Source organism: Abramis brama (genome assembly GCF_963993115.1).
Source record: "Abramis brama genome assembly, chromosome: 6".
Taxonomy (NCBI): Eukaryota; Metazoa; Chordata; class Actinopteri; order Cypriniformes; family Leuciscidae; genus Abramis; species Abramis brama.
In genome coordinates, this window is record NC_139968.1 from 18,886,676 (window position 1) to 18,911,248 (window position 24,573).

The 24,573-nt window shown below is 32.7% G+C and overlaps 2 protein-coding genes across 3 annotated transcripts in view; both read right to left on the reverse strand.

Moving 5' to 3' along the window:
- Positions 1-788: 788 nt before the first annotated feature.
- kif14 (kinesin family member 14) lies at positions 789-21,982 on the reverse strand. Of its 2 annotated transcripts, XM_084116243.1 has the most exons (30): positions 21,027-21,982; positions 20,032-20,286; positions 19,827-19,914; positions 19,625-19,723; positions 19,475-19,527; positions 18,814-18,844; positions 18,595-18,702; positions 18,361-18,477; positions 18,088-18,206; positions 17,101-17,273; positions 16,725-16,872; positions 15,153-15,216; positions 14,736-14,920; positions 13,378-13,480; positions 13,128-13,282; positions 12,901-13,048; positions 12,677-12,829; positions 10,075-10,207; positions 9,885-9,978; positions 9,513-9,654; positions 8,425-8,528; positions 7,937-8,037; positions 7,060-7,290; positions 6,724-6,911; positions 4,624-4,776; positions 4,396-4,518; positions 4,022-4,087; positions 1,628-1,769; positions 1,354-1,535; positions 791-1,232 (listed from the first exon to the last, which is right to left on the reverse strand). In XM_084116243.1, exons 1-30 carry the CDS (start codon positions 21,845-21,847, stop codon positions 1,131-1,133), a joined length of 4,581 nt encoding a protein of 1,526 aa, XP_083972369.1. In that variant the 5' UTR covers positions 21,848-21,982; the 3' UTR covers positions 791-1,130. The 2 variants fall into 2 exon arrangements, with proteins under 2 accessions (XP_083972368.1, XP_083972369.1); XM_084116242.1 differs by having other exon boundaries at positions 789-1,535.
- Positions 21,983-22,831: 849 nt separating this feature from the next.
- ddx59 (DEAD (Asp-Glu-Ala-Asp) box polypeptide 59) overlaps positions 22,832-24,573 on the reverse strand; it is a 7,237-nt gene continuing 5,495 nt past the window's right edge. The window contains exons 5-7 of the mRNA XM_084117705.1: positions 23,469-23,621; positions 23,256-23,384; positions 22,832-23,178 (exon numbers count right to left, since the gene is read on the reverse strand). Coding sequence (XP_083973831.1) covers positions 22,912-23,178; positions 23,256-23,384; positions 23,469-23,621 — 549 coding nt within the window. The 3' untranslated portion in view covers positions 22,832-22,911. The remainder of the gene's footprint in view (positions 23,179-23,255; positions 23,385-23,468; positions 23,622-24,573) is intronic.

A 24,573-nucleotide genomic window follows, 5' to 3' on the forward strand; every position in this document is an offset into this window, starting at 1 on the left:
ATGATGTTTCGAGTTTGTGAGGTCTAAATAGAATTGTGTTTTACTATGAGAATGGATCGCATTTTGTTGTCGGTTATAAAGACATTTATGTTGTAAAGAACATTTTAAAAACCAACCTTTGTCCACAACAGTGGGGACAAATTAAAATAAGAAAAATTACGTAATTTTACGCTTTTTACTAATTGATTTTTAGCTTTTTATATAAGTTATACTATTTTTATATAACTTATTTTAAATAAAATCATTTTGTGGCCCCTTGAATGTAAACATACTTCAGATAAAAGATTAAGTAAAACGTCATACAACGGAAACATTCATCTGTAAGGAAACAGAAATAAAATATAAATACAATTTGTTACTTTGTAATTGAACAATTTTCCATTGGATTCCAGTTGCAACCAAGAATTCACACACACACACACATTCATATTTTTATGGGAACTTTCCACAAACACAATTATTTTTTTACTGTACAAACTGATATTCTATCCCCTTACACTAACCCTACCCATCACAGAAAACTTTCTGCATTATTAAATTTTCAAAAAATATTACACTTAGTATGATTTATAAGCGGTTTTCCTCATGGGGACCAAAACATTTCCCCACAAGGACAAGGATTTCATATATTGCCGTCTTTGTGGGGGGACATAATGTAGGGTGTACCAGGACATACCACACACACACACACACACACTATATATATATATATATTAGTAGATAAAAGTTAGATAAAAGATATAACGCATGCAGTTTGCTGTATGTTTAAATAGGACACCAGACTTCTTGTCCCAGTGAGTGTTTATTAATGCAAGTATAAATTAGTGTGAAACACAATTACATGATCCAAAGTAAATGCTGCTACAAATGCTAAAAAAACTCCATGCGAATGAAATTGTGAAACACCAGCACTATCAAGCCTGTGCAAAGGTTTCAAGTGCAAAAATATATCCAGAAGTGCACAAATTATAAAAGACTTATGTGCTTGATCACTTGCAAAATACACAGAAACCCATCTTCTTAAGTTATACTATTAAGCCCTTCATTAAAATCCTACAATTAAATACAAATTATTGTAGGCCTGAATTAATGCATACTGTAAATACATCAAAATGAAAAGTGAGCCAATTTTAGCAGTAACCGTTATAGCCAATGTGGTTATATACATGACTACTAGTACCCCTTAAATACAAATCACACCCAGCGGGCATCTCTGGAACATGTGCTAATACCTGAGGAAAGAGAATACACAACTTTAGGCACGGTCCGATTTTTGTTGTCATTATACAATTGTTGAACAAAGTGTCTATCTGTGCCCAGCCTCTGTATTCCGTCTGTGCGTTTATCAAACACCTCTGGCAAAGCCTGCAGTGCAGAGTGCACTTTATCACGGGCAATCATGACGTTCTTCACACACGGAAGCTGAAGACTGCCGGAACATCTTCCGTCCATTTCGCACGGAAGGCCACTGATGACATCATCAATCGTCTTGGATGAAGACAGTATAGACGGACTAAGGCCAGCATCGCCACTCCCTGTATTATACATAATTAAAAGGAAGTCATGTCACATATTTGTCATAACGTGTGCATTTCATATGCATGTTATTGTGGAAAGAATGCCTTACCTCTCAGATAGCGCGACAGAGACGAGTGGAGGTCTTTGATCGCCTTGTTCAGCTTGAGGAGTTTAACGGTGGTGCTATGAACATCACACAAGTCTGAGCCTTCATCTTCCTCTGAACGATTCTCAGTGGACAATGACCTCTCCTGTGAAAAAGCAGATGTGAACAAACAGCTCTTAAACATGAAATCCAAACGAAACAAACCTCCCAAAAACAAAACTAAAACCACACCAAAAACTCAAACAAAACCAAACAACCCCCCCCCCCCCCAAAAAAAAATTACTACAACCAAACAAAAAACAAAATCTACACCAAAATAAAACCAAACAAACCTCCCAAAAACAAAACTAATACCACACCAAAAACTCAAACTAAACAAAAAACACCCCGCCCCCCCAAAAAAAAATTACTACAACCAGACAAAAACAAAACCTCACCAAATAGAACCAAACAAACCTCCCAAAAACAAGACCAAAATTAAAAATTAAAACAAAACCTAAAAACCACATCAAAAACTCAAACTAAACAAAAACCAAACCTAAACAAAAAACCAAACCCCCCCCCCCCCCCCAAAAAAATCATTAAAATTCTTTTTCAACCAAAAACGAAATAAATAAAAACAGAAACCAAACGGAACAAACGTCCCAAAAATCAAGATAAAACCAATAAAAAACAAAAACTAAATAATAAAACAAAAACCTAATAACAAATAACCACACCAGAAACTCAAACAAACCGAACAAATCCTTAAAAACAAAATAATGATTTGTTTTTGGTTTGATTTGTTTTTGTTTAAGATACAATATTTGTTTTTTGTACAAATAAGAGACCCAGTAATATATACATAAAAAAACCCGAATCATATATATACAGTGCAATGCATAAGTTAATACACCCATGCTAAAGTTGACTAAAAAGAGGATTAAAAAATCATATTTTGGAAATTGAACTTAATGCCTTAATTTAAAAAATTAGGAAAAATCCAACCTTTTAGGACACCAATTTTCTTTGTGAATGAATAATGTATCGTAAATAAATAAATGTTCTTCCTTAAAATACATGGTGCATAAGTGTGTACACCCCTATGTTAAATTCCCATAGAGGCAGGCAGATTTTTATTTTTAAGTATTTAAAAAAAAAAAAATTTAGGATACTATGCATCCTGATAAAGTTCCCTTGGCCTTTGGAATTAAAATAGCCCCACATCATCACATAGCATTCACCATACCTAGAGATTGGCATGGTTTTATTTCAGTTAGCCTAAAAGCTAGTTTGATTTGCATTGAGAGATGATCTTATGGAAAGTACCCCATGCCAATCTCTAGGTATGGTGAATGCTATGTGATGATGTGGGGCTATTTTAATTCCAAAGGCCAAGGGAACTTTATCAGGATGCATAGTATCCTAAAAAATAATTTAAAAAAAAATACTTAAAAATAAAAATCTGCCTGCCTCTATGGGAATTTAACATAGGGGTGTACTCACTTATGCACCATGTATTTTAAGGAAGAACATTTATTTATTTACGATACATTATTCATTCACAAAGAAAATTGGTGTCCTTAAAGGTTGGATTTTTCCTAATTTTTTAAATTAAGGCATTAAGTTCAATTTCCAAAATATGATTTTTTATTCCTCTTTTTAGTCAACTTTAGCATGGGTGTATTCACTTATGCATTGCACTGTATATATATATATATATATATATATATATATATATATATATATATATATATATATATATATATATATATATATATATATACACACACACACATATATATATATATATATACACACACACACACATATATATACACACACACATATATATATATATATATATACACACACATATATATATATATATATATACACACATGTATATATTACTGGGTCTCCGAATCATTCATTCATTCATATATATATATAATATATATATATATATATATATATATGTATATATATATATATATACACACACACACACACACACACACACACACACACACACACACACACACACACGTATATATTACTGGGTCTCTTATTTGTTTTAGCCCACAGGGTTTAGGTACGGTGGGTGGGTTTAAGGAAATGGGAGAGTAGGTGAGATGCATCCATTTTTCCTTATCCCAGCATCCCATTCTCTTGCTGAACAATAACATCGAGCCTGTAGTTTGTGTATTGAAGATAACAGTTACAGCCTCATTAAGGTGACAGATGACGCTTTACTCAATCCATTTATTTTCTAAACAGCAAAACGACCCAAGACGTGTGATAAGACCGCTCAGGTTCGACGTTTTACAAGCACTGTCCCCCTCATTCATTGTTGGGGTAGTCATCAATCCAAAACATTTAACCTCAATGACAAAAACAGATGTCTGTAAGGCGTACCGACAAACAGCAGTCGAAGTAGCTTTTCAGAGTGTGGGCGACATCATACATTGCGGACTGCTGAATCTGTCAAACATAAAAATTAACAAAGATTAGAAAATGATGCTAAAGTGTATATTTAAATCAGTTAATATAAAACATTTAAATGTATTGACATTATTATTTAGATCCATCAAGATTTCATTGTAAGGTTATTTCTTGAGTTTACAATAATATTCCATGTTATTTGTTAAAGGTGCACTGTGTAATTTTTAGCGGCATCATAAATACACTACTAAAAACATAGTTATGTATATGATATTGCATTTGTCAACAAATTCTCCTAAATATTACACAATGCACCTTTAAGTGAAATATTTATGAAGAGAACTTACCGGTGTTCCAGCGCGACTCATCTGAGTGTCTCGAACCATCTCAGAAGAGATTCTCAGACCCATGTAGAGAAGATCTGTCACACTTTGATGCATCCCATCCTGCAAAGAATCCACAACTGACCTCTAAAAAGAAAGAGCAATTAAAAACAAGAGAACACAATAGTTAGACTGGTCAAACCTTTACTATGTAAACGTCAGCAAGTGCAAAAGACGAGGGAATCTACCCACATTGTTTATGTCCTCTGAGCCAAGTTCAGACAAATGAAGATCAGTCCCATTCATTGCCGCCAGCAAACCGATAGTTTTGAGAGCCACGTTCATACAATCAGCAACCTTCCTCTGGGCCTCTGTTACCATGGAGGAGATCTCAGAGTCACAACCCTAAAGGACGAAGACACATAAAGACCAACACGGTCTTGTAAGGCCAAAAAATTACCCAAAATTCCAATGTTGAAACACAAAAACCCACTAGTTAACTACATTAGTTTGCATGACCTTACAATCAACAATACTTCCATGGTATTTATTTAATAATCTGGTTTCTGGTTCCCTCTTTTATAAAAGGTACATTTTTTAAACCAACCAAGTAAAGAAAATTTAAGAAATAAATTGAAGGGAATGCAATGCATTAATGTTCTCTAAATGCAAATGTCTAAGGAGAAACACAATTGTTTTGTTGTTTTGCAACACTTCAGAGTTTGAAGATCCAACTGATATCCATTACTTTTTAATTCATTTTACACACACACAAAAAAGCACCTTAAATCACTCTGCTGCCAACCACTAGAAAATGGAAATCAAGATGCATTTACTGGTGATACAAAATGGCATAAAATATGAAGTCTTTTTTCTGTGAAATTGATCAAAATGAAATGTTTATGAGTAAAATAAGAACACATATCTGGCGAAAGGCTCAGAAAAATCAGCTTAATTCAAAGGGAAGTTTTCATAACTTGTTGACAGATATTGTTCTTGTTATAAACTCACTTCATTTTGATCAGTTTTCCAAGACTTAATTTTTATGTTTACACCTCAAGTAAATGTATCTTGATTTAATGTTTAGATATTTTTATTGGATTTAAGACCTTTTGAAGACCTGCAGAAACACTGTTGCTAATTTCAACATTTAGTAATAATTTTTTTAATCAAAAGTTGTATTTGTTAATATATATATATATATATATATATATATATATATATATATATATATATATATATATATATATATATATATATACATATATATATATATATATATACATACATATATACATACATATATACATATATATATACATATATATATAATGTATGTATATATATATATATATATATAATGTATGTATATGTGTATTATATATATATATATATATATAATGTATGTATATATATATATATATATATATATATATATATATATAAACATGTAATTTCAACATTTAGTAATAATTTTTTGAATCAAAAGTTGTATTTGTTAATATATATATATATATATATATATATATATATATATATATATTAACAAATACAATATATATACTTAATATATATACACACACACACACACACATATATATATATAGATATATATATAGATATATATATATATATATAAACATGTAATTTCAACATTTAGTAATAATTTTTTTTTATCAAAAGTTGTATTTGTTTTTATATATATATATATATATATATATATATATATATATATATATATATATATATATATATATATATATATAAACAAATACAACTTTTGATAAAAAAAATTATTACTAAATGTTGAAATTACATGTTTATATATATATATATATATATATATATATATATATATATATATATATATATATATATATATATATATATATATATGCGCAAATTTAAACCACTTTAATAATCAGTACAAATCAAATAAAAAAATATAGATTATGAAAAATTTCTAAATGTTAAATGTATTTAAAAAATATATTTAATTTAACTAAATTAAAGAAAATAACTAAATTAAAGAAATAATATGAATACATTTACATTTATTTGATGTCTAAACAAATAAATAGATAATTGTTATTATTATTACTGTTTTGTTTTTATTTTTATATATATTGTGTGTGTTTTAATCTAGGAAAACAATAAAGAAACAAAGGTTCTTTAAAAGTATTTAAAAAACTAATTAAAATATTTTTTAAAAGTCGACAAAACACTGATGACATTTCTAATGAGATGATTGCATTTTTATTTTTTTCTACAGTCCCTCTACAGATATAAAAGCATAAATGAACACAAATGCGACGTGCGTTTGATAAATTGCCTTATAACTCTGATGAGCACCTGAATGAGTAATTGAAGGTAGCCACCGATTTTCTTGACCTCCGTCTTGAGCTCCTCGGCTCTCTGAGACACTGTGTTAGAGCTGGGCTTAATGCTGGAGACCCAGTGCATCGTAATGAACACGGCCCTTTCAACAGCAGAGGTGGCCTTCACCAGATGAGTCTGGGCTTCAGCGCTGCAGGCAAACACTGCTCACATACACACAAACAGAACGAAATGAGGCTCTTTGTGTAGCGCTGTGATGACAGAGGTGTTGTGCATTCATACTGAGCTGAATATTGACACTGATGAATGGCTCTGTTGATTTAGGTTTGTTAAAAACGTTTGGTCGCTTACAGTTCTCCTGACTGTCGTCGTCAAGGTGCTCGTAAAGGTCCGCGATGGACCTCACGGCGCCGTGAACCGCCAGCAGGTCTAGGGTCAGTTTGTCGGCCAAGCTTTCGTTCTCTTCGGCCGACTGACAGGAGCGCAGACGTGAGACGGAAGAACCAATCAGATCTTTGCAGATGCCTGGGAGGGCGGAGTCAGACGTGCTAGAGTGCAGGGAGTGCGGCTTGTTCATCAGCCCTGATAAAAAGACACGGAATATCAAAGCCACTCATTTCCCAGGGAGATAGTCATATTTCTCATCTTCTTATGTATATACTATTTTAGCATTTACTTGCTTAGCTTTAATTTTTATTTAAATTAAATTAATTTTTGTTTAGTTTTCATTTTAAGTTTTACTTAATACTTATTTTATGTATTTGTTTAGTTTTCATTTTAAATCAGTTTTAATTTAGCCTAATAGTTTTAGTTACAATAACAACAATTAATAATATATGTTCAAAAACCTAAAGAGCTTCATATCTAGACTGTATTTTAAGGCAGTTTGAAGAAGGTTTCCATACAGCATTGTTTGGACCCCATTGACATTGAATGTGTGGGGGAAAAAAACGTAGTTGCCATGAAATCAAAAGTGACAATTCTTATATTTTTACAGAACGTTGTGGTGTTTATTATATTTTATAATATATTTAACATTTTATAACAAGTATCTTATTCATGACCTTAAGTTTCCGATTCCAGAATTGGAATCGATTTTCGATTCCCAACCCTAAATTTAAATGATGCTAAAATCTGTGCTAGGCTAATAAAATCATTTAAACAATTAAACTTCATATAATAAATCCACTTCATTACACGCATATAGATGATATAAAAGGTACTTTACCAGTGGACTGTGAGGGACCACAATGTAGGCTTTGAATAGGGTGAACTCGGATCTCATAGAGACGCCCAGATATCCTCCTGCCCTTTAGCAAACTTCTACTCCTGGGTCACAAGAAACAGAATAAAAAGAAATCCAGACACATATGAACTTGAACCATTATTATCAGTCATATAATTCTTCTTCAACAGCCAATTACATGATGTACACTTTGAGTTGAACATCATTTACTGTTCATTTCAGGGAGTGAAAGACACGGAAATCACATGCAGAAAAGCAAAGGAACATCTACAGTGTAAGCTTTGAGAAGAAGGGCTTCAGAAGTGTAGAAGGGGTTTTGATTAAAAATGCAGAATTTTGCTGTAGTCACATACAAAAATGCTGCAGGAATGTGCTTTTCCTGAAGGCTTGGTTTATAAGTGGAAAAATAACTTCGTTCCTCAAGTAGAGAGAGCAAAACAGCACCATTGTGGACTAATAAATTCAAATACCTTCTGCGAGAGAAAGATGAGGTTGAGGAAGAAGCAGATAGGTCCTGTTCCCACTCATCATTAGGGTTGTAAAACACGTCGTCATCTTTAGAGGCGCTCTCCCCCTACAGCCAATAAACATCAGACTTGATTTAGCCTCCGATTCTTTTATGATAATAAGAACAAATGCCAATACTACATGCTTCCTGCTTTTACTGGGTAATTACAAGGAAATAAACAGGCTTCAAATGGCCTCATGTATTATTGTAAGTTCTAGGTTAAATACGCAAATACGAAATGTCAGGTGAAATGCTACACAAAACAAAACAAAAAACTAAATAAAACTACTAAACACCAAATAAAAAAAAACTATTAGAAATATAACTAAATAAAATACATTAAAACAACTTCCCAATGTCAAGTGAAATGCTACACAAGACAAAAAAATAAAAAATAAACAAAATAAACAAAATAAACAAAAAAAACAAGATAAAACAGAAACACTAACAAAAATTTACAAGATAAATTTACAATTTATTAAAAAAATAAATAAAATAAAACTAAACTAAACACCGATTTCTTTTTAAATAACACAAAACTAAACAAAATAATTAATAATAAATAATAAATTAAAATAACTTCCCAATGTCAAGTGAAATGCTACACAAGACAAAAAAATAAAATAATAAACAAATAAAATAAAACAGAACTAAACACAGAATAAAAATAATTTTAAATAACACAAAACTAAATTTAATAAATTTATAATTATTAATAATAAATAATAATAAATGCTACACAAGACGAACAAACAAACAAAAAATAAAACAGAACTAAACACTAAATAAAGATAAAAATAAAACAAAATAAAGCAAAACTTTCCAATGTTAAGTGATATTCTACACAAAAACAAAACGTTAAACAAAACAAAAACAAGTCAAGACAACAACACACACACAAAAAGCCAAACATGTATTATGCAGTTATGTATACTGTGGTTTTGAACCATGTGTCGTGGCATTTACTTCGCTACAGAAACGTCACCATGCACACTAGCTCAGGCAGCATGTTTACGCCTATAACTGTGTGAACATCTTTTATTACGCCACCTGCTCCAGCTCCCTCATGGCAGCCAAGTTGCTATGGAACTTCTCCAGACTCCAGAAGGTGGAAATTCCCAGTTTGGTGTTCTGAACTTGGACCTGCAGTTGGGCGTCTCCACCCTCGTTCTCTTTATCGGTCGTCTCATGTCTGTTGTGAAAACACAAACCCACATTTTTTTCCATTCAAACACATTAATGTCCAGAATGAACGAGGGAGGGTTTAAAAAAAATGCCTGCTTATTGATAAAAACTATTAAACTAGCACTTTTCCAGTCAATAGCTATTACTGAAAAATATTTTATGTTTTATAAATGTTGTCCTCACAAAGGTCAATTTGTAGCCAAACTACCTGGACTAACTTTTCCAGGATAATTGTACCTGCTGAAGACTGTGCGTTTCCTGAGTTTGGCACTGATTTTGTTTGCTTCTTCGATCATCAAAGACAGCTTCATTGAGTCCCACTGTGGGCAGGCTGCAAACATTGAAGAAAAATATGGTGAATACCACACTGTTAAGAACATTGTTATTGGAAAGCTCCATGTCTTTCAAATGAAAAGTGTCTATGCACCTGTTTTAGGGGTCTGGGTCACTTTAAGAGCACGTTTCCTCTCAATCTCAGCGAGATCTTCTGCAATCTTCTTCTTCTCTGCCTCGAGGGCCTCCACAATTTTAGCATGCCGGACATCATGATCGGCCATCGCCTATGAAATGTTTTTTTTTTAAAATCTGAATAAGTCACAAATTTAAAATATTTATACATAAATAGCTAAACTAACTGATCATTTAACTAAATAATAGAACTAAAACTAAGTAAAATAAATAAATAAATAAATATAACAATAACTAAACTAAATAATTAATATAACTAAAACTAATAAAATAAAACAACTAAAGTTAACTAAAGTTGACATAACTAAGAACTAACTGACTAAATTACTAAAGCTAACTAACTGAATTATTATTATAATAAACAAAATAAATACAACTATAACTAAACTAAATAAAAATAAAACAAACTAAACTAAATAACTAAGGCTAACTAAATTCACTAAATAAAAAGTACTAATTGAACAACAAACTAACAAAATAAATAATATAAGTAAAATTAAGTAACTAAGTAATAATAATTAAAACTAAATAAATAAAATAACAAAAGGTAAAAATTCACTAAATAAAAACTAAGAATTAATTTAATAAATAACTTAACTAACCGAATAAATAGTATAACTAAAATAAACTAAAATATGACTAAACTAAATAAATGAACTATAACTAAAGAAATAGCATAACTAAACAAAATAACTAAATCTAATTAAATTCATTAAATAAATAATATAATTAGTAAGACCTTATTGAATAACTATAACTAAATAAATAATTTAACTAAAACTAAACTACACAAAAAATATAAAACTGAGAAACAATATAACTAAACTAAATAACTACATTAACTAAATTCACTAAATAAATAATAACTAAAAAAGAACTAAACAAATATTATAACAAACTAAATATATAACTAAAATAAATAAATAAATAAAAATTATATATATATATTTTATAATATGTTAAGGTATTTGTTTTTCTTTAAAATAATGTTCAAAGATGAATTAAGATATTGAAGACCCCTGTTGTGAAAATCAAGTTTTGAATGTTGTTGCATGTGCAAGTTCATAAGTCAACACCATTGCTAAATATTTTCGCCTTAAAGTGCCCCTATTATGGATTTTTGAAAATGACCTTTCATGTAGTGTGTAACATAGCTCTAAGTTAATGAAAACATCCTGCAAAGTTTTAAATCTAAAAGTGCACCGTATATAAAGTTATTGTCTTTCATTAGAGTCGACTGAGTCAATGAAATAAATAGTTTTTCAAACGAGTTGTAAGCCGTTTCGTTGTGACATCAAGACGAAACATTAGCATATTGCCCGCCCACTTATTGCACGCACACACACCAGGGAAAACTTGAACCTCAAACCGGCAGCTGATTCCTGTGGATACTGGATAGCATCATGTCGAGAAGACGCTGTGCTCTACAATGTGGAGGTAAAGCCAGTTTTTTTCCCACTGCCCAAGGAGGAGCATGTGAAGAATCAGTGGTTAAAATTCATCTTTACCATGATATCACAGCAGTATAATCCTAAACTTTTGCTGTTTTCCCTTTATTTCACTGACGACTGCTTCTCAAATCTTAGAGTTCGATGCAGGATTCGCAAATCACTTGCTCTTGAAAGATGGTGTTCAAAATACTTAGTTTTGAGTTTTATATTGTGTAGGTCTACTGCTAACTGGGTAACTCACATTATTACTGTCTTACTGAAATACTTCTGCTGATCAGTTGTGGGCCACTATTACCTAAAACTGTGTCTATTAATGCAGATTGTCTGTCGTTCAAATTGTCTAGCATGGAGCAAGATTTGTTATACCAACGTTTGTTACATCAGTCATTCACGCTAGAGCTCGGCTAATGTATGCACTGTTATTGATACAGTTTCTGCGTGTTCACCGCAATAAATTAGAAAAATACTCTGAAAATAAATAATCGGTTTGTTGATGGACATGCACTTGTTAATGCAAATGGTGAGGAATTACAGTTGCAACATCTCATAATGTACCTCAAACTGAGTAGTGTATCACTGAGAAACGTCCTGCTCGAGTCGTCCTTGCGATGGAGGTTCGGGTTGAATGAATAGGCCTAGTTCTTCCAGTGTTTCATCATCGGACTCGTGCTAGGATTGATATGGTAAAATCGTCGTCATCGTTCGTTACTGTGTTTAGTTTCCGGTGTAGGAGGCCACGGGACAAGCAGAGCTGACGTTGTTATGGCAATGGGTGTTTTTGTTTTCGAAACGCGCGCTGCAGAGCCATCTCTATATGTACGCGGTAAACCAAACACAACAGACTGAGCTGTCTGGCCAATCAGAGCAGAGTAGCTCACGGAAAGGAGGGATTTAGAGAGATTGATTCATCTGACGAGTCGTTTGAGAATCACTGAAAATGTGGTGATGTGCAAATGTATATTATGAGAAAATGAAACAGTTTTTTGACCTTTGATGCATGTAAACCTGTTGTAGGAGACTCCAAAACAACATTAGAAAACTTTAAAATAGCATAATAGGGGCACTTTAAAACTGCAGTGTAACAAAGACTCAGAAACGCGGTTTGTGTACCTGTCTAGTAGCCTGGGCCTCCAACTGCAGACGTCTTTTATGGCTGTTGACTTCCTGCTCAAGTAGAGTCTTTGCCGTATGCAGTTGCTCTATCTGGCTGACGACCCTCTTTTTATCCAGCTCCTGTTCTCTTTTCCTTTCGCTCTCCTCCTCCTGAGGATGCATTAGATTAACTGGAGAACACTAGAGTCACATATGCTATCCATTGACATGCATCTGCTTACCAGCTCTCTCTCCAGAGCTCTGATCCTGTCCTCGTACAGACCCTTCTGTTCGCTCAGCTCTTTCTGTGCCATCTCTTTGGCCACCTGAATGCCCTGCATCATCTCCTCTTTGGCCTTCAACCGAGCCTCCTCAATCTCCGCTTCAAGTCTATGAGGAAAAGTGATGGTAAAAATCAAGAAAGTCAAATATGAGGTCCTGTAGTGGACAATCTTGGGCTTATACTCACTGAGCTCTCTGGGCCGATAGCAGTTCGTTTTTGGCAAACTCAAAGTCTTTTTGACCATCTCCGCTGCTCCAACAGGACGCGCGCTTCCCGCTCTGAACCTCAGCGGGGTGGTTGAACCGAAAGTAGTGATCTCCTCCAAGAATCACACGGTCTCCCTAAAATAGAGTAAACAATTTTATGATTTATGTGGAGGTTCTTAGAATGGACATAATTTCAGAGGTTTCGCTTCAGAACAGCAACAAAAACGTACGTGGTGGAGAACGGTGACCTCAGACACAAGATGTCCATTCAAAAAGGTCTTGGCGTTCGGCATTGGTTTAATGCTGACGGAACCTTTCACACTGGAGATGACACTGAAAACAAGATGGAATAGTGGAAATATATCAATTGATATTAGATATTTAATTGCTCATGCTCATTTCTTCTATTTTTACATTTAGATTACCTTTGTCATTATCTAATGCTCAATTAAAGTTCATGTTTTAAAAAATATATATAATTTAACTAGAGTAAAGTTTGTGCACAACTGATGTTGGCCTGAGAAAGACTAGCCAAAAAGTTTTAAGTAATTGTAAAAGCTTGAGGATGGATGGATGGATGGATGGATGGATGGACGGACGGACGGACGGACGGACGGACGGACGGATGGATTTTTTTTATATTTCTATATAGTGTTAATTCATTTTTATTTCATTTTTAGTAATTTTAGTACTTTAGTACCAAGACAACATGTCTAATCAAGTTTAGGTTTTGCATCTAACATTACAATTTTGATATACTTCAGCTTCTATTACCAAACACTATTTTTAGAGTTTTAGATTTAGTTAAATTAAAAGTAAATCAATATTAAAAATTACAACTGCCATGGAAGAAATAAATAAAGTCATACAGATTTGGAACAAAATGAGGATGAGTAAATAATGGCATGATTTACATTTTTGGGTCAACTGTCCCTTTAAATGTGTAAATCCAAACATGTGTAAAGGTACAATATGTAACAAAACTGCATGCACTTTGCAGAAGAACATTGTTTTGGTTGTACTTTGTGTGACTGTGGATGAATATGGTTATCTTACTGCTCATAAGGCTTTAAAGTCCTCCTGTAGTCAATAATTTTATCCCTTAAAGCTCATCTTTGATCACCAAAATTACATATTTAAACTTTTTTCCTTGAAAAAAAATTTCTTTGTGCCTTTTTTTTTCTCTCCTCTGTTAAAACAGGTGATTCCCTGTAGGTTTGAGATTTAGCTGCGCCATGTCAACCTTTCTCGCTCGTTGTGACAACTAACCTCTGCCACTCACACACCACACATAAGCCAAAGTAGCCGGAGCAACTTTTCTCTATTCTGTATTTCTATTTCTCTATCCCATCTGGTCTAAAATATAAACACTTATAATAGGCTTACCATAGTGAATCAGGGTAAGACAAAAACAAGTTTTGGAGGAAGGGTTGATGATGTATTGACATTTAAATGTCAATTAAAAAAAAGTTACATAGAGTTAACCTGATATGTTCCTTTTAAACAAATCAAAGTAAATGTAAATGAATGTTAAATGTTAAAGTAAATGAAGTGGCTGGACCTAGAGCGTGGATGTGATCTGTCTCACCAGTGTTCATCAGCGATGAGAGCTCCAGACAGCTGGATGTCGTGGGCCGACTCGGACTTGAGCTTGCCGACCTTGGTATCGCCCTCTTTAATCATGTACAGCAGCATCTCCGACAGCTGCGGATCCTCATTCAGGTTCACAAGGTTAGGCAGCCGATTATCCACTTTAAAGGTGACGCCAGAGCGCTGAACGAGGAACAGGGAATAAACAGACAAAGAAAGTGGAGAAGAAAGAAAGAAAGAAAGAAAGAAAGAAAGAAAGAAAGAAAGAAAGAAAGAAAGAAAGAAAGAAAGAAAGAAAGAAAGAAAGAAAGAAAGAAAGAAAGAAAGAAAGAAAGAAAGAAAGAAAGAAAATGGCCATGAAACATTTGAAAAAGCTCATCGATCCATCAGACATTATTTGAAAGTGTTTCATTACCTGCAGCTCTTTGGTTTCCTCACGTTTCCTCCTCTCTGCCTCTTCCAGCTTTTCCCTCCATGTTCTGCACATATTAATAAAAAAAAGAAAAAAAAATTGATATAATTCAACTGTACGTCATTTAAAAAACAACATTTGAGTGCAAGTTTGTGAGAAAATCTTATATTATTATGTAAAAAAATAATTTTTATTTTTTGTAATATTTATATTTATATATATATATATATATATATATATATATATATATATATATATATATATATATATATATATATTGTTTTATATTGTATAATTTTATTTTAAAAAACAAAAACAAAAAAACAGAAATGCATTATAAACATTATAAACAAAATATTCCATGGCATGCATTCATCTATGCATGCTATTCCAATGGAAAAGCTGTCTTCGTATTCTTTTATTAAAATATAATTATGTTCATTATAACATGACTACTCCGTCTGAAACGGCTTTACTTTTCCACTGATGTCAACATGATGTCATGGGTTGGGAAAACAGTCAAATATGTTTCAACCCTCTAACATCCCATCCCGAGGAAACGCGCTTTCGGCTTTTTCTATTCTAACCCTCAAACTGACCGGGCTACGGGCCAGCTGACTTGAATTTCTGCACTTTGAAGGAAGGAGGAACATCAGAGAGCTTACGGTTGTGTTCACTCCTGAATGCTACCAAGATTTTAGTAAACATGTTTATTCACATGTATTTTTATATTGGTCATATAAAGGTAAAAGACTCAAATTTATCATTTCACTATTCACTTACTGAAAAACTAAGCACAAAACATGCTTTATTTTTAACTACACAACTTGTTCAAAAGTTTGGGTCAGTAAGATTATTTAATGTTTATGAAAAGTCTCTTATGCACATCAATGTTGTAATATTTATTTGATAAAAAAAAAAAAATTGTGAAATATTATTACAATTTAAAAAAAACTTTTCTATGGTAATATATTATAACTTGTAATTTATTCCTGTGATCAAAGCTGAATTGTCACCATCATTACTCCATTCTAATATGTTGATTTACTGCTAACAGTTGTGCTGCTTAATATTGTTTTTATGGAATTTTCAGGATTTTTTGATGAATATAATATAATATAATATATATATATATATATATATATATATATATATATATATATATATATATAGTGTATATATATATATATATATATATATACATATACATATATATATATATATATATATATATATATATATAATGAATGTATTGTTATTATATAATCAAACTATTACATTAATTTAATTAATATAAAGTATTATTATTGCTATATTTAAATTAATAATAGTAGTAATACGCCATTTAAAATCAAGTACACAAAAATTGATTGTCAATTATTGTCAATAAGCTGAACACAAAAATAAAAAGGGACAAAAAAAAAAAGAAATTTATTCTTTAAATATTTCTGCTCCATTCTGGTAACACCCAGTTCCTGTCTCTCAAAAACGGTTAAATTCAGAAATAAAATCGGTTGTGAACGGCACTTTATTTCATTTTCATAGTCATACACTGAGTTTTGTATATCCACGCACCTGTGAGCCTCAGCCATTTCGTGCTCCTGTTGACAGAGTTTAGTCTTAAGAGTGGCAATCTCTTGCTGAAACAGTCTCATTTTCTCTGGCTGGATGCCCTGAGCGCTCATCTGAGCCGCACGGAGCTTGTCCACCTCTGCTTTCAGCTCTGGACACACAGGTTACGTCATACACATTCAAATTATCCATGCAAAGAAAACAAAATGACATTTTAATTCCTGTGGCTGTACGGAACACAAATCACTGAAGGCGTCAAATTAGTGAGCTTGCTGCCCTCTAGAGGAGAGCTGTGCTGGTGCGTTTATCACAACACACACTTCTTGATGGTTATGACAGCTGATGGAGCAGCATAAACGCACACAGACAGGTGACTGACCTCGGATCAGTTTGGCGTTGGTGTCCTCGTTGACTTTGGCTATGTTAATGATCATGCGGGCCTGCTGGGCGTAACGCAGCGTGCTCAGGCTCTCCTCCATGTTAGTGGCCGCAGGGCTCAGGGTGGCGATCATGGCCGTCTTGGAGTTCCCGCCGAGGCTTTCCTTGAGTAACCTGAACACAAGAGGGAGCTGAAGCACTTCTGCTGCTTATACATCTCGCACGTTATGCCATATTTTACATTCAATGGAAACTAAGCCCCATGTTTAAATTTGATAAGTCGCTGGTATTATTGCACACAATTCATCAGCGCCCATTTGTTTTCATAATCTTCCATCAAAAAATTTAGAATTTATTTTCCAGTTTAAAAATGAGAATATTATTTCATTTTTTTGTGTCATTTTCTGCACTTCTGAAATTATTTTCCACTTTTGCTGAGTAAACAGAAACCAGACTGGTCTGGTATGATAAAATATATGTAAAATAAATATCTAAAATTTATAGAAGATATATATATATATATATATATATATATATATATATATATATATATATATATATATATATATATATATGTATATATATATGTATATATATATGTATATATATACTATTACATTTCTGAAATTATAACATACATTTATTACATTTATAATTATTATTAACATTATTATTTTTATTATACAAATTATATTGTAATTAAATAATATGAATAGAATTATCACTATTATTATTATACACTTCTTGTATATATTATATATATTATTTAGGTCTGATAAAGAGAGGGAAATATTATAATAATAATAATAATAATAATAATAATAATTTTAAAAAGAGAAAAATACCCTGACATCATGACAGATAAAATGCATTATATCGGAGAGGCTGCGAATGCTGTTTTGTGTTGTTGTTGTTTTTTGTCGAACTAACAAAACTGTAGTGAAATATTATAGAATTCAAAACTAACTGGAAAGCAAACGTTTCTCACCATGTGAGCACTGACTCTCTGTATGGGGTGAAGACTTTCTTTCTGCTCTGAGCCTGTTCTGAGAGCGATGAGATCACCTTTCCCAGCGTGAGCAGAGACTTGTTGATACTTGCTCCCTCCTGGGAAAAATAAAGAAATCCACATTACAAATATGTCAGAAAATGCCGTAATCCAATCATCGTCAGAGCAAATATATATGCCCCTATTTAACATTTGAATGCATTATGGGTAATCATGACACAGAATAAACAGAGCTATTGGATGCTGGATTACCCTGAGCCGGTCTCCACTGGTCTGGGCTGAATTACAGCGCTCACTTCCTGCCAAATCCACCAGGTTTATTCGGCTGGTGATGTAGTGATCGTGCTCCTCTTCCTCCACAAACTCAGTCTGTGCGCATACAAACAACATCATATGAATATAACCATTGGTTATTGGTTGGTTGAAGTAAAAGTAGCATCTCACTTCAATAGGGCAAATGTAACCAAGTAAATCTAAAGGTCTTACTTTAGTTTGCGTCATGACCAGAGTGAAAACAGAGTGCGATCTGGAGCTTTTATCATTCATGCCGGTGGCGGCCGTGGCTCTCTGTTTGTTACCGAGTTCAAGCCAAGTCTGTGAAGATGACGGAGGGAAAAATTAAGTTGTATTAAGAGTTAAACACATTTTTTTTAAAAACAGGCTTTGAATGTATAAAGTTAACAGACATGCAAATTACAAAATTACCTGAATATCAGCATAGGATGTGACTACATTCCTGAAAGAGAGCAGAGAGATTAGTGACAGTGGCACAAAACAAATAAAAAACAACCGAATCCCAACCAAAACAATAGCTCAACAAAACTACAATACAGGAAAAACAAAAAACAAAACTACATTACAAGAAAAAAAAAGAAAAAAAACTACAACATAACAAAAGAACAAAATAAACCAGAACCACAACAATGCAACAAATAACAAAACAAAAACATGTAAACTAAATGAAACCACAACAGAACAAAATAAAACAAAAACCCAGAACAACTACAACACAACAAAATCAACCAAAATAAAATAAAATAACAAAACCTACCAAATCCAAACACAACAAAATAACAAAACAAACATAAACCAAAAAAATAACACAACAAAATAACAAAACAAAAACAACCAAAACTACAACACAACAAAATAAAACAAAAACAACCAAATCCAAACACAACAAAATAACAAAACAAAAACAACCAAAACTACAACACAACAAAATGACGAAAACAACTGAATCCAAACCAAAACAAAACAAAAACAATAAAATAACTAAACAAAACTAAGACACAACAAAATAAAACAATTCTCAGGATCCCCATGAGCATAGTAACCGTGGCGTTTGGATTAAATGTTTGCTTACGTGGATAGGTCTGCAACGTAAGGCCCGTAAACAGGATGTTCTCTGACACGCAACTGGAAAAGACATGAAAAGAACGGAATTGCTGATCAATTAGGAAAACAAAATGACATTTGTAGCATTTAATGTGTTTTATTGAGTAGTTGTACTTACAGGCATTTTCTTCTGGTTTTGTCCATCCTTTGCCACCAGCAAATCATGGATTTTCTCATTGTACACCTCAAAATAGCTCATCTCCAGATGGCAAGAGATCTTTAATAAAAGTCAACTTGCATTTAGAAAGTTAAACACACTATTTTTAATGTATAATTCATCAGTAAATTCTAAATAAATAATCATTCTATGGGACAGTAACCTCTTTGGTTTCAGTTCTGGACAATCTTGAAAAAAGTTCCTCGCAGAATCTGGGAATAACTCCAGCCTCTTCACCAAAACCCATCATACTGGAAAACATCCAAAATCACACTTATATATTATTGATGTAAATAGTAAGCTGTTTTTCCTATAAGTAGTTTTAAATATTTATTTAAAAAGCAGTGTCAAAGAGAAACATCACTTACGTGTAGGACTTCCCAGACCCTGTTTGGCCGTAGGCAAAAAGACACGTGTTAAATCCCTCAAATGCTCTTTCAAGCAAGGGCCGAGCCAGTTTTTCATAAACCATCTGCTGACTTGCAAAACTTGCGTCAGATTCATTGATCGAGCAAAAAGAGAAGTCAAAGCTAAATGTGTAGTTTTGTTTAGTATCTGGATGTTGCACTAAAGTTTCTTGGTTGTCCATGAAGATCACCTGACGGGCTTTCTCATTCTTCTCCCTGCGGACACAAAAAATTGTGTAAATTTAAGGACAAATAAGTGGCATTGTCCACCAAAATAATATATAATAATATTAAATATATAATAAAATATATCATACAATCTTATATATATTGTTGCAATAATTAACATCATTATATTAAAATGTTCAGGTCAAACTAAATACTAAAACTATTTAGAATTTCTTGCAATAGCATATATATATATATATATATATATATATATATATATATATATATATATATATATATATATATATGCTATTGCAAGAAAGTCAAAAAAAAATTTTTTATTGCTATATATAATATATAATTAATTTGTTTCCCAAATATTATTTCCCCCCAAAGGTTTTCTTTTCTTATAATAAATTGAATAAGATTGAATGGTTGAGGTTGATGAATCCTATTAAAATGACAAATGTGTAAAAAAATCCTGAAGAAATGTGATCACATATGCTTGTCTTTCCAATTTGTTTTAGCATGGGTTCAAATAATATAAATTCCAGGGTGCCACAATTTTATGAAATGTCATATTTAAAAAAAAAAGGGCCAAATCATGCTGTAACAGGGTTTCATTAAAATCAGATTTTTCTGATTCTATGACTTTAATTACTTTATTCAGTCAGATAGACATGCCAAAATCACCTTTTTTATGTTTTTTAAATAACAAATTGAATATAAAAATCGTCTCAAAACAACATGCCGCCAAAATAACATTTTAAAAACACACCATTTCTTACCTTGAACTGAAAGGTCTAACTCGAACTGCCACAGTGACCGTGCTGTTCTCCATCTTCAGTTCTTGAGGTTGTCGAGCACTTGTTCTGCTCACAGCTTCAAGAGGAACATTTCCTTCAGCAGCAGTGGCTCTAGAAACTCTTGTTCCTCCATGAGCTGTGGAGCTCATTAGTGTTGTGGGTCTCCTCACCTGTGCTGAATGTGATGCTGGAGTCATGTGCCTATTTAAACCACCAATCAGAGTCTTCTCATTGGTTCCTCCACCGGTTTCAGTGCTCATCTGTGGTGGCTTCTGTCTTCCAGCAGTTGTGTTCTTTGAAGATGTGGGTCTAGATGCATCTTTACCAGCTAACTTCTCAAAGACGTCTCTCTTGACACTTAATTTCTCAAACTGGGTTCTTCTTGTAGGTGTCGAAATGGTTTTACCCTGATCATGGGTGGCGCTGACCTTCTCAGAACTTGTTTTCTGAGCACGCCATGAAGTTGTCCCGGGTGTTTTAATGGTTTCATGGGAGTTTTTTGCTGGAGATGGTGCTGGATTGGGTTCGGTCAGGACTTTGGTTCTGTTCATGGACCCTGTTCTAGTCCTGCGCTGAAGGGTCAGGCGTTTCTCTTCTCTTTGGTTCTCTTGTGTGGTTTCTTCATGGTGGTTTACATGGGGTTTGCTGGGTTTTCTCTGAAGAGTGAGTCTGGCACTAGAAGATGGTGTTTTAAATGAGTTTTCTCCACATTTTGTGAGTGCTGAGATCACATAAGTCCTGTTCACTTCTTTTGTTTTATTAAAAGATGATGTGTTCTCTCCTTCTTTTGATCCATCCATCATTTTACGAGTCCAAACGCAACACTTTTGACTAAAATTGTTTTAAGATTGTCCCACATATAACTTCAGTCCACAAATGTCTCCATTGTTTTATAATAACGAGTGCACGGAGGTGAACAACATGTCATATGACTTAAAAATACATATTTACTAAAACTGACCTGCGAGTGTTGATCTCCTGTCATTAAACAGTCGTTTTATAAATTAAAAGTTATTTCGTTTACGGATTAAAACTCGTCCTTTCTTCTCGTTTACTTCCGTTTTGATGTTGAGAAAGTAACAGACTGTACTCCGCCTCGAAACGTCAATAAAAACAACAGCTCACTGTCTCTAAGCTCCGCCATACTGCCGCTACAATTCAAAAACAGTAGGCGTGCTCTGATTGGTCAGCTCAGACTGACGCAACTGCACGCAGTAACACGCACCAGCCAACAGGTGGCAGTGTCTCTCCAAGCCTGAGAACTGGGTGTTTTTACACGAAAATAAGGCCCGGTTGTATTAATATTAATACATTTCTCATTGTGATATTTTAGTCACAATAAAGCACATTTTTCCACCACGTAATGTGAAAAATTACTTAAATTGCCTAGTCAGTGTAGCGCCATATGGAATGAAAACGAACGTCTTTCAGTAGACAAAAACTCAGTAAAACAGTTTTAGAAGTTGTGACTTGAGAAAAGTACATGGTCTAGGACCTTTATACAGTGCGTGCCAAACTGTAAGTCTATCCCTCACAGCTTCTTACGAAAATAAACCATGATTTTATTGTAGTAAAAGTGTAGTAACCATGTTTTTTTGGCGGATTGATTAGCATTTGTATTACCACAGTTTTACCACAAACACTATGGTTAGTGTAGTAAAACCATGGTTAATTTGTGGTTTAACTACAATAACCATGCGTTTTTGTGGTAATGATTAATTTTCGTAATCTGTGATGTGATTTTTGTGCATGTTATTATACTGGATACAGTTAGACGGGACACTTGATTCGTTCACTTGTAGCATTTATTGAAAACACAAATTACAAAAGCAACAACAAAACCTTGAATAATAAATTGATTTGCTAGTTATTTCCTGGCAGATCTTTTGTCATGCTTCCTGATGATGTCGATGAGGTTGCTCTTGGTTCCGATGACGTCCTCCTCTCCGCGGTGACTCCTCTGTTTGGCTCTCCTCTGCTGTTCGAACAGATGGGGGGAGTTGAGAAGTTGTGGCGGCAGTAAGGAGCCGGTGGGCTTCACTCGGTTCACAATGTCCAGAAACAGCCGTTTGCTGTTGTTATTCATGAAGGTGATGGCGGTGCCTCTGTGGCCCAGTCTACCAGCTCGACCAATCTGAAAGGGTCACGTTTAGTGTATCATTAAAGACATGAACCTTCAATGTGTAAGCGTTTTTATAAAACACTTCATACCTGATGAACATATTCATCCATGTTAGCTGGCATGTCAAAGTTCACTACTAGCTTAACATTGACCAAGTCCAGTCCTCTTCCGAGAATCCCAGTGCTGACCACCACTTCAAACTGGCCCTCGAGTAGACCCTAAAAAACACGAACAAATATATATCATATTATCATTATGGACATTTGTGGGCTGCTTTTATAAAAGGATATTTTTTGCATTACCTTCACAATTTTGTTGCGTTCCCACTGCGTTTTGTCCGAGTGGATGGCGACCACGTTTAATCCCATGACCTTTTGCACAGCTTCACACAGCAGATCGGCCCCAAGTTTGCAGTCCACGAACACAACTACCGGCGGCTGGTAGAGCTTTGTGTCCTGTGAACACACAAAAAGACATCATTTAGATAATATTCTACTAAAACAAACCCAATAATATTATATAAATCAAAATGATAGATGTAATATAAATAAAAGTGTAAAAATATTAATGGTGAATTTAAAAAAAAGATAGCTTTCACTTTCTTTTTTGTCTGAGCTGTAAAAATGTTTTTGTTGAATATACGGTAAAAAAAGAAAAAGTTGTAATTCCAAAACTTCTAATTAAGCCATTTCTTATTTTTATGGACAATTATTCTAAAATATTAAATATAAAATCACTTATGTAGTTTCATATTTTTGATGGACAATTATTCTAAAATGTTACATATAATATTAATATAAAATGTATTTGTCTATTTATTTATTTATTTTCACATGTATGAATTTATTTTTATCAATTTTGATGGACAATTATTCTAAAATGTTAAATATAAAATTAATAAAGAATTACATTTATGTATTTATTTGCCATTTATGAATTCATATTTATAAATTGCTATTTTATATTTCTGATGGACAATTCTAAAATATTAAATAGAGTATAAATGAATAATTATTTGTTTATATAATTAATTTATTCATATATTTCCTTTAATATTTATCATTTATGTTATGTAATATTTTTGATAGATGGTTATTCTTAAATATTAAATAATATAAATAATGGATTTTATTTATTTAGTTTCATTTACGAATTTCATATTTGAATGGACAATTATTCTAAAATATGAAAAATAATATTAATAAATAATTGTATTTATTTAAATATTTATGAATTCATATTTATCATTTATGTTATTTCATACTTTGATCGGAAATTATTCTAAAATATGAAATATAATATTTAATACATAATTGTATTTGTTTATTAATTTATTTAATTTCATATTTATGAATTCATAATTATCATATTTCTGATGGACTATTATTCTAAAATATTACATGTATT